The 11,569-nt window shown below is 41.6% G+C and overlaps 1 protein-coding gene across 2 annotated transcripts; it reads left to right on the top strand.

Moving 5' to 3' along the window:
• The first annotated feature begins 206 nt into the window (after positions 1-206).
• Positions 207-11,225, top strand: nptx2a (neuronal pentraxin 2a). Of its 2 annotated transcripts, none has more exons than XM_026165106.2 (5): positions 207-1,163; positions 2,827-3,070; positions 6,903-7,147; positions 10,039-10,218; positions 10,850-11,225. In XM_026165106.2, the coding sequence occupies exons 1-5, from the start codon at positions 714-716 to the stop codon at positions 11,075-11,077; spliced, it is 1,347 nt and encodes a 448-aa protein (XP_026020891.1). In that variant the 5' UTR covers positions 207-713; the 3' UTR covers positions 11,078-11,225. The 2 variants fall into 2 exon arrangements, with proteins under 2 accessions (XP_026020891.1, XP_026020889.1); XM_026165104.2 differs by having other exon boundaries at positions 572-1,163; positions 2,824-3,070.
• The last annotated feature ends 344 nt before the right edge of the window (positions 11,226-11,569 follow it).

Genomic DNA, 11,569 nt, shown 5'->3' on the forward strand with positions numbered 1-11,569 from the left:
TTCGGCGCTTCTAAACAGGTCATAAAAACTCAATGAGAGACACTTGGAGCGCGGACCCGCTCCACTAGGATTCAGTGATGACGTAGGCTGAAGCTGAATAACCTGAGCGCTCCACTGATGAGCGGATGCGCCAGTGCGCACCTCCCCATAATAATCTGGCTGAGCAGCGTCGCTGTCTTTTCAGCACCACTCACTCACAATCCAACCAACCGGAGAGGCAAGACAGCAAAACTGAGTTCTCTGCAGCCCGATTTGTTTTTTCCCCCTTTCCATCTCTTTTTCTTTCTCTGTGATGATAACAACTCAATAGACTCCAACTCATTTCCCAGTAAAGGAGTTATCAAAACCTGTTTTTCTTGCACCATCTGCAGAAAGAATTTAGATTTGCTGGTATCTATTTATTTAAGAGGACCGTGAGTTTGGTGGATGTCTGCTGTTACGATTTTTCACTGCGGATTCTGATCTAGTTTTTTGCCATGGTTACACTGTAGATGAAGTTTGATCTTTTTTCATCCTTTTTTCTTTCTTCTTGCTACACTTTGAAAGTCCAGAAAAAATGTCCGCGGCCATTTGAATGAATGAGTTGTGTTGTAGGAAGTTTGGGCTTTTTTTGTTTGTTATTATTTTACAGAAGACTTTCAAGCGTTAAGTGCGTAATTTAGGATCATTTTCCCCTTTTTTACAGTGGGATTTGTGTAGTCTATCTTGTCAGGATGCTGGCCTTAGTAGTTGGACTGTTGTATCTAGTCGCTGGACGCGCGGTGCGAAGCCAGGATGCTACAGGTAGCCGCTTTGTATGTAACGCTATTCCTCCGGGCGCAGAGCCCGGCTGCGGGTATGGTCCTACGGGGAACCGTGTCCAGAGCAGCAGCCCAGTGGAGGACGAGCTTCGGAATACGATCATCCAGCTTAGGGAGACCATCCTGCAGCAGAAGGAGACCATCGTGAGCCAGCAGGGAACCATCAAAGAGCTCAACTCTAAGCTTGCGCGCTGTGAGGCGGCAGCCGACGAGTCGTCGCAGGGCAAGTCCCGAGGTCAGGGCTCCAGGCGGAAGGAGTACGGCAAGAACACCATGGGAGACTTGCCCCGGGACCCCAGTGAAACTATAGATCAACTGGGCAAGACCATGCAGAGTCTTAAAGGTCGGCTCGAGAACTTGGAGGTAAGGTGGAAACATGCTGTGTAGCTACATAAGAAAAGCACTTTTGTCTTATTTCCCTCTCACCCCCCGTGAACATAAGATGCACCATTGCATCGTTTCCACCCCCCCACCCCCCACCCCTACTATCATGTATTACATGTATAGAGCATTGCGCGTCTGATAATATTCCCCGCCGCAGGAGACCTCTCGGGGGAATCGGGAGATCAAAGGGTCACGTAATGGCCATGTCACATCAATACCCCTTTAATCATTAAAATATATCTCTGATGGCGAAACCCACTGCATAAGAGCCATCAATAAGAGATGAGTAACAAAAAAAAAAATCTTGTCAAAGGTGTAATCATACATGTGGTGCAGGAATTTGCAAAGCAACCTTGAATAATTTATGAGTGCCGCGTGTATGTGTTCCACATACGCTTTTATTTGCGGTCGTGTGGCTAATTATTCGTGGCAGCTGATGATTTTCATTTCCCCAGATTTTACCTGCATCAGAGAATTACATTTTCAAATCAAATCAAATGCTTAATGGTTTGTCTTGTCTGCCTGGGAGTTCTGCTCTGGCTCTGGAGTTCTGCACCATCACCAGCCCTCTGCTCAGTCCCATTTAATTCTACAAGGCTCAAAGATCACATTTAGTGAGGTCAACTATAGTGAAGTGGGGGGGGGGGGGGGGGGGGGGCGTTTTTTTTTATTATTATTTTTACATGCAGTAGACGCTAACATAAGCCCTGGCTTTGTCGCTTATGTCGTGTCACTGCGCACTGTGTTTTTCACCAGCTCACAGCCCTGATGCCATAAGCAGTTATAATACTGTTTTTAAATTCAAGGCTATTTTTATATTCAGTATACTGCATTGCTGATCCATCTATCTCTCTACTCCCTTCCCTCCTCTCCCTCTTCACTTGATTGGAAGCTTCAATACCCCGATTGGATGAAGGATGCATTGCAGTTATAAGGATACATATTACATTGCATTTTAATCACATAACTATTGATCTGGACCTGCTTAACATCCTGATTATTGCAAAACCAGTGTTGCTGATAGCAATATGGCTGTCTAGAGTAGGATGTGCATCTCATATCAAAGCCATCTACACACATCAACAGTTGCACCATGTGACTGTTTGCTTCTGATTTCAGTCTCAGATTACCAAATAACCTCTTCAACTGAGGCTCTGGGATGGTGTCATTGTGTCAGAAAAAAAAATTAATCCACAAGGTTTCTGAATTCCATGGCGAACCAGGCCGCAAAGGAAACTAAAAATGTCTGAGGACCATTTTGCAATCAAACCATGCACCCCCTATAAACATGAGGCTGTAGAGCTGTTTCCTTAAGTCCAAAAACAACCTGGAGACAAACATTGTGCAATCTACCGAATACCCAAAATACCCAAAACATCCACAGATATATGGCAGGTCACCAATCAGTGTCTTCATGTTGATATTGATGTATCAAAAACAATAGTGCTAAAAGAATATCAGATATCAATATATAGATAACTATAAGACAAATCTGGGTATTTATATAAATGTCTATCTATCTATCTATCTATCTATCTATCTATCTATCTATCTATCTATCTATCTATCTATCTATCTATCTATCTATCTATCTATCTATCTATCTATCTATCTATCTATCTATCTATCTATCTCCCAGCAGCAGAGTTTGCGTCTCCCCATCACAAATGTGTCAACCGCTGGTGTCTCGGCCCTGACTCCCTTGCCACCAGAGCTCAGGGAGCTGCTGCGGCAACGTTTGGGGGCGCTGGAGACCCAGCTCCTCCGGAAGGTGGCTGAGCTGGAGGAGGAGAAGAGCCAGCTCTACAATGAAACAGCAGCCCACCGCCAACGCACCGAGAGTGCGCTCAATTCCCTCCTGGAGAGGATCACAGAGCTCGAAAAAAGTAAGTGATACAATGGGTGCTGGGAAATTTCATGGCAAAATTTAATGCCAAACTTTTTTTTCCTTTTCCCCTTTTTTGTTGTCTGCTGGATTTAGAACTCATTAGTCAATCCCTGTGCACTTTTCTGATGATGGAAGTAAAAGTGATCCTTTTCTCAGAGCCATTCTCAGAGAAGTTCCTGGTCTTGAAAATAAGGCTTGGAAAGCAACGTTGAATGCTTAATGAGTTTAAGAAATGTTCAAGAGATGTCCACACTCCCGGGTATCACTTTGATGGTACATGTTAAAATACCACAAAATATGTCTGCTGGAAGGAAAGCTGTTTTAGAAGATGATCCCGCCACTCACCTATTTCCTGCTGTCCCCATGCACCCCGCTAAGGTTTAGCTGATAGAGTCAGGGGTCTGATACAAGCTATAGATTTGGGTAGCTAAAGCTAATTGCTCAGATGGGCAGTGGACCGAATAACACAACCGCATGTATGATATTGCAAGTCAGTACAATAGACCTTCAACAAATGCTACATTGTGAGACTTATTTAGTTCAATTTATATCAAATGTGTGCCAGAGAGATGTCGATTCAATTCCACAGCGATTTTCAAGGCTGTGGTGTGGTGTTGTTGTGTCAGTTGGATTTGTGAAGATTTTTACACTGGTGATAGCTTGGTATCATCTGCCCTGTGCATTAAAGTAAAATATGCAGTATTGACTTAAAGCTCAGTGCACATTTTTAGATTTTACATTTCACATTCTAATTCTGCAGGTTAAATTGATTTGACCGGTTCAGCAGTCAAACCAATTAAATTCTAAAATGGTCTGCATTGTAAAGCCTTATTTTAGTGCTAAAGTTGCGCAATATAACCAGAGGAGTTGTGGTTTTTAGCGGTGTATAAGGCCAGAGTATTGTGCTCAGCACAGGTAAAACTCTAATTCCACCACTTTGAAAACTGAAATGTGTTACTTTCCTGCAAATCAACCACTAAATCATATTATGTGTGATTTTCACAACTATCCTTTCCTTTATGTAGCTGACCAACAGCTAAATAATTAACTCCAAGCTTTGAGTTTGAGCAGAAATGAATTAAGCGAATTGGAGCACTAACATAATAACATTGGAGGATGAAAATTTGTGCATTTACAATTTTAAAAGTTGAAATTTCATACAAATTTTAATGGAAACAAATTGAAAATATTGTAAAACCTGTATTGATGTAACTTATGACAGAACAAAGATTTTTTTAAAGGATATTTTTAAACTGACAAAATTGAAATTGGATTTTTTTTTCTAAAAAAGAAAATGCTAATCTTTCCATGTGATGCCAACACAGTGTTTACAAATTTGGCACAGAAGCACGTTTAATGCCACCTCACATCTTCTTTAAAGCTTTTCAGCAGCTGTCAACAGCTGATAATAATACTTGGAGAAAAGGGAGCTTCTAATTTTGATCAGTCAACCCACAGAACACAGGAAAGTGTGTTTTTGCCGTGCTGTGCCTTATAAGGGTCTCAAAGTGCAGAGGAAGTTCTAGAGTCTCTGAATCTTTTAATAATTATGTCTACTGTAGATGATGAAATCCTTAAGTTATTCACAGTTTTATACGGTGAAACTTTTTTGTTAAATTCTTGAACTATCTGCCGGCGATGTGTTCCTCAGATTGGGAAACACCTGGTAAACAAGCCTGGAGCAAGTTATGACTCCAAGGTTAGCAGTGTGTCAGCCAGTTCCCCTGTCTGTCTGCCGGTTCATGGTCAATTCAGCATTTTGGTCCAGACTCGGGCATCTCAGTAATCAATAGAACAAGATGCTAGACATTTGCGGTCCCCAGGTGATAGTTCCTGATTTCTCCTGGCTTCTCTTTTTGCGTCAACATTATTTTTTTAACTTTGTGTTTCACTAGAAGAAGATGCCACTTTCAGCTGCTCCTTTATTCACAAACGGTCACTCCACATGTTTTATTTGGCAGAGTCTTGTGTGTTTTCCCAGGGATCTTTTGCTTGTTAGGCACTCTCAATCCACTAAATTCATGTTTTACTCAAATCTGAAAATGTCCCGACCACTACAAGAGAGCTGGCCATTAGATTTATTCTCTCTTTCTCTCTCTGTCTCTCTTTGGAAACTTCTTGTCCAAATGAAGCCCGTGTGCCATTGTTACCTGAATATGAAAAAAGAAAACTTGAAGAAGCAAGGGGGGGAACATAGTGTTGTACTGCACCCCTCTGCTGTTATATAGGTTTTCTTTGCAGTCATTGTCACTGTGAAATTTGGTACAGATATGATTTAATAGGACTCATAAAGGTTTTTCTTTTTTTAGTTTTTCACCTACAAATCTATCAAACTCAGTGCTCATGCTACTCAGCAAATGTAGCATGCTAACATCAGGCTGTTCCAGCTCATAAAGATAACAATGCTAGTGTTTAATTGTTAACTTGCACTGTTACTCGTCATGGTTAATCACTTGAATGCCAACATTTTAGACTAAAAAAAAGAAAAGTTGGTGACCAACTGCTGGTGTAGTCTCATCAGATGATTTTAATCTCTTGGAAAGCCCAAATATCTTCTGTGAGTCGTTTTTAGTTGGTTGGTTGGTTTTAATCATTTGTGATTGGTAATTTTAAAATAATTGGTTGAAGTTATTGGATGCTCAAGCCATAAATGTTAGAAGACAAAAACAGTGTTTGTACAACACTGTCATCAGTGCCACTGTGCTGTGACTGAATGAAGTCAAACAAGGCCAGCCTGTTGGCATGTTGGATGCTGACATGCATGTCCAAGCCGTTGCTACAGCTTTGCATGCCTATGAGAGCACCATCTCTGATCTGATTTAACTTGGTGGGAATCTAACTGGATAGAGGTGCAACCTCCGACCTGTGCTTGTGCTATTCTTGTGGTAGCCCCCCACCCTGCAGCTGTTTCAGCAGGACAATGCCTGCCCCCACTTTGCCAGAATAGCACAGATCTTTCTAAATCAAGAACATATCCAGACAGTTTCTTGGCTATCATTTAGTCTTCATATGGTTCACTGAACATGTCTGGGACCTGCTGGCCCAACGTGCTCATTAGCCACACAGAGCGACCACTGCACAGCTGCAGGCTGCACACATCCAGCAATGGAGAGCAATTCCTCAACAACAGATCCGGACACGTGTTCGTTCCACGAACAGATGGGAGACAGTTTGCATCACCTCCAAAGGAGGCTGTACCTCATATTAAATATCTTGTATGTATCTTGTAGTGACTGTCTATGAAACCTCTTCCCTGTTTTAGGCTAGAATTATGGTCCCAAATTTGTGTCTATCTAAGATGTTTCAGGCTTTTCAGGGTGAAGGATCATGAAAACACAGAGGCAGCAGCATGCACTGGCAGTATGCCTAGGTCAAATATTGACTGGTTAAAAAGTTGGCTTGAACAGGAAAGGGAAAAGTGAAGAGCAAGAAACATAAAAAACAGAAATGCAGTGGGACTGAGTGGAAAGTTGTAATTGTTTTTCAAAATCAGTCCACTTCACTGCAAATACATTTTTCATTTCTTATGACTTCATCAGTCTTCTCCACAGCAAAGGTTAAGATAAAAGAATAACAGCACAAAGGTTCTACAATTGTTCTACATATTTTTGAAATTGCTCTTAATTGGCAAAAAGCAAAATGTGGAAAATGGATCTTTAAAGCTCTGCATTTCATCTTTGGACTACCAAGACAGTAGCAGTGATCTGTGTGACAGTGACTCACACTTTCTTATCTTCTTTTTTCTGTCGTCATCCTCAGAACTATCAAGTCGTGACACACTAAAAATAACTTTGAATATATTACATTAAGTGTTCCTCATCTATCAACAGATAATAATGCCTTCAAGTCACCTGAGGATTTCAAGGTGTCCCTTCCTCTCCGTACAAACTACCTGTATGGACGCATCAAGAAGAGCCTCCCAGAGATGTACGCCTTCACTGTCTGCATGTGGCTCAAGTCCAGCGCTAGTCCGGGAATAGGAACTCCATTTTCATATGGCGTTCCAGGCCAGGCCAATGAGATAGTCCTCATTGAATGGGGAAACAATCCCATTGAGCTACTAGTCAATGACAAGGTAAGTCTATTGTGATGAACTTAAATTTCACCATTTGCTCATGCTGCAGAGTAAATCCTTCACACTGACCTGATTTTCTGAAGACAGATGCTCTAAATCCTTTAGTATTTTCCTGGCAACACAGCTGGCTCTAATGATGGGCGTAAATGTGGATCAGCAAAGACACTAATTAAATGCAAAGAATGAATAAGAATGAGCCGGCTTTGGGATCCAAAACAAGCACATAGCTTCTGTACGTACATGTGTGCACAATAACGATACAGCCGAGAAGCAGTTCGCTGACCATTAGCTCTGAATATTTAATTTTGCTCCTTATAAACATTTAATACCATCGACCCACATTTCGCTCACACCCGCGAATAACAGTAATTCATTAGAGGAGTTGTGCTGCCACATGTGCTCATCTGCTTCATTGTCCTCTTTGCTTTCTTTGGAGGTTATATTGTAGTTAAACAGTGTAATCGCAATTAACCCAAAATATAAGAAAATGTTAAAAAACAAATAAACTTTTATCAATATTTAATGCAATTTTGTCATAAAGCAAAAGACCTGTAATTGTTTTATTGATGAAAGACACAATTTTGAGGCTAAATGTTGCTTTCTTTGTGATGGGTTCAAGCTTCACATCACATGGAAACTTGGGAGCAAAGCTTCATGGGAAATAAGTTCTTAGTGTAAAGCTAAGAACACACATTATCCAATGTAGTACTTAACACTTCTTTGTCTTATGATATCACAGCTCATTGTTGTAATTGGGGAATTTTATGATAATATTTTCCTGCGTTGGAAACAATCATAGTCCCACTATCTTGTTGACTTGTGGTGTTACTGGCACAGACAGGTCTACCCACAGTTTTTCCTTCACTATGCATTATACATGTGTTCAAGTCAGGCAGATAATAGAAAGATGGTGGGAGAAAATGATGAGAGTATGACTGAGAAAAAGAGGGAAAGAGGGTGGAAATTAAACAAGCTCTCGAGGTGATGGAGCAGTGTAAGAAGGAGTTGGTAAAGAGAGGGGAAAAATGAGAAGGTGCCAGAAAAAAAAGAAAAAAAAGGAAGTTAGGAAGTGAGACAGAAAGCATGAGAGCAGAAGAGAGCGAGGAGAGGCTGGTGAATATGATAACCGTATGTGCAGCAGCACATCCATGTGCTAAACTTGTTCGCAGTGATAACAGGGCCCTCTGGGGCACATTGTTTATGCTGTTCATTTGGCAGCATACTGAGAAGAAAGCAGAAAGCTGCCTCGACAGTATTAAAAAGTGCAGCGTTGTCTGTATTATGTATTTGTACTTGGTTATGGGGGGAGAGAGCGTCTTTGTTGTTATAAAGCAGCATCTTCATCATCGTATATTTTGTCTCAGAAAAAGGGGGAAAAAGTTGATTTTTTTTGTCATGTTTTTTCTCCCCTCCAATGTTCAAAAGATGCCGGTGGCATCTCAATTTTTCATTCAAATGGGACTACCAGGAGTTTAATCAGTAATGGATTCAGCTGGCCTTGTACAATAGTAACACTGTTTTGTTGGCAAGTGTACAAATGTGTGATGGGTCCAGATTTTTCCAAATATCCTTAAAAATTCATGCAGTTGGTGCGTTTTTGTTGGGTTGTCTGCGAAGACAAACATCACTGTAATCACTGCTGTAGAATACGGACACTTTAATGACTTCGCTCTTTCTTGCGTCACCTTCTAAAAACATTTCACACTTACCTGCAGAACCTCATCAACACCCTGCTGGAGATGAGGAACAGAAAGTCCTCTGAACATTAAGTAAAACACATCACGGGCCATTTTGACATCTCATAGAGGGAAAAGCATAGATGTAGATACCAACAATGGTTTTCATTTTAGGTGTCCCCTTCCAGGCTCCAGTTTCCTTGTTTTGTCTTATAGAGAAATGGAACAAAAGAGAAACATGCATGCTTTTCCTGCTATAGCGAGTCAAAATATTATTCTTTTTTTGTTAAAAAGCCAAGAGGAGAATATGCATTTCAACTATGTAATAACTGCAAAATTGCATGTTTTACGGTGTGAGTGTGTCATTTGTAGTATTAAAAAATGAGTCAGTCATTCTCAAGAGTATGCCCTGTGGATATAGTGCTTTAATTCGAAACTCTGTGTCTACAAAGAATCACAGCTGGCATAAATCCATTGCTGCAGAATAATTGACGAATGTTGTTTTTTTTGTTTGTTTGTTTTTTTCAATTTTACAACCTGAATCTTTAAACAGTCCATGTGGCCCAGAATGCTCCAAATCAGACAGACTTTATAACAACCTTCCCAGTGTTCCCTGTGGTGAAGTGTAACGCCTGGTGTCCTTAACAGGGTCAATTGCTTCTGTAATTGCAAGTGAGTCGAATTTTATTTTGAGTGACTGCCCATCTTTTCGGGTTTATTTGCATCTGGAGCTACATCTGCAACTAGGTATTAGGATAAAGCAGCCCTGTAGGGTTATATTAAAAAAAGCTAATGAGTTACAGTACACACTGATAATCCTATGTGCCGCACTGTATCCTCAGAGGACTATGATGTCATTGGCTGGTAAAATAACCGGTTGTTTTTCTTTGATCTGTGAACAAAGCATAAGAGGACACTGTTTTGCTGTTAGCTATCTGACTGCTTTGAAGGATGCTCTATCCCTTGATGTCACCTGGGTAATCTAAATTTTATATGTCATACGGCTCATGTGGGGATTTCTTTGCAGAGGGTTGTCTCTTTGAAGCCCCGGCCCTTCTAATTGGTGTCCTTGTTTCTAGCATGCCACAATTACACTTGTACCTCTCTCGACTTCTCTTGCACCCTTATACTGTATCTGCCTATCGTTGCTCCTCGTTCTTCAGCCTTCCTCACTGTGCTCACGCCATTCACACCTCGCACTTCATTCTCAATCAGGTGGCCCAACTCCCTCTGTCAGTGAGTGACGGGCGCTGGCACCACATATGCATCACCTGGACAACTAGAGATGGTTTCTGGGAGGCTTACCAGGATGGCGAGCGTTTAGGCACTGGGGACAACCTGGCCCCCTGGCACCCAATTAAACCTGGAGGGGTGATCATCCTGGGCCAGGAGCAGGTGAGAGCAATAGAGAAGCTTTGATGGTAAAGAACAGGTGTATGTGCATGTATATGTGTGTCTGTGTGTGCATGTGTATTTTTCCTTGTGTCAATAACATCCCTGGGGGGTATTCTCCCCCAAGCTCAGCGCCAGAGGCTCTGAGCAGGGAGCAGGGAAGAGGAGGAAGAGAGGCTCTTCTCACGCTATTGTGGCCCTTTCAGTATTACCTCACTCATCCACTGCTAAAAGGCAACATTTTACCCCTGGGAGCTGTGTTAGCAAGTTATTACGCTGGTTAACTCCATGACAGCGCTATGTGTATAAATAGAAATATACAGTGATGTAAAATCTCCTCAGAGAACTATTAACTCATAGTGCATTACTTTGGAGCTTAAGGAGGTGGTGATTTTTTTCCTCACTCATACATTTAAGGTGAGATTGCTGCAGATTGCACAGTATTGCAGATTGCACAGCATTTGGATATTTTAAAGTGGCAGTACACTAAAAAGAATTTGCAGTGGGGTCTAGGTTGTTTTTTTTTTGCTTTTGTTTTGCATTTTGATTAAAATCAAACAGAATTTATTAATTTTAATTAAAGTCTGTTTACATTTCCTTTAGAAACTCAGCTCTGTTCTCTTTCTCTATGAAGGACATTGTGGGAGGCCGTTTTGATGCCACCCAGGCTTTTGTGGGCGAGCTGAGCCAGTTCAACATGTGGGACAGAGTACTGCGGCCCGTGGACATCATGGGCCTGGCCAACTGTTCAGCTTACATGCCCGGAAACGTGGTTCCTTGGATTGATGCTAATGTGGAAGTGTTTGGAGGTGCGACCAAGGCTGCTCTGGAAATCTGTGAAGACCGTGCTTTTGATTCCTAAAAGGATCCGATGCAGGAAAACCAGTGTGGCCGCTGGGCTCTGGAAGCTAAATATTCTGACTGGTGCTTCTTTCAAATCCCAAAGGCAAGAGCACCAGCCCAACATTTTTACATATTTATGTGGTCTGCATAATCTCAAAGACTCTGTGTTTATTGGAAACACAAGTTCATGTGTCCGTTCAATTCGAACCCTTAAGACGTTAGAGGGGATTTCAAAATCGTTTGCTTATCTGAAGAAGATGTGCCGTTGCATCAGTCTGCTGTAATGATATGAGCTGCTGTCATTTCGTGTTTTCTCCTCAGTAGATCAACTTTTATTCGACTCCTCTTTGAAAACAGCTCTTCTTGGTTGCATTCCTTATAATGACAATGCTGCACTGTATTCATAGTCGATGTGAGCTCCAAACAGGCTTTGATGTGCTGTGGAAAACCATTCCTAAGTAACATGGCAGTGCAGTACACACTGTGAGCTTCCTTGCTGTTTGAAAAGCAA

Source organism: Astatotilapia calliptera, chromosome 4 (assembly GCF_964374335.1).
Source record: "Astatotilapia calliptera chromosome 4, fAstCal68.1, whole genome shotgun sequence".
In the NCBI taxonomy this organism is placed as follows: Eukaryota; Metazoa; Chordata; class Actinopteri; order Cichliformes; family Cichlidae; genus Astatotilapia; species Astatotilapia calliptera.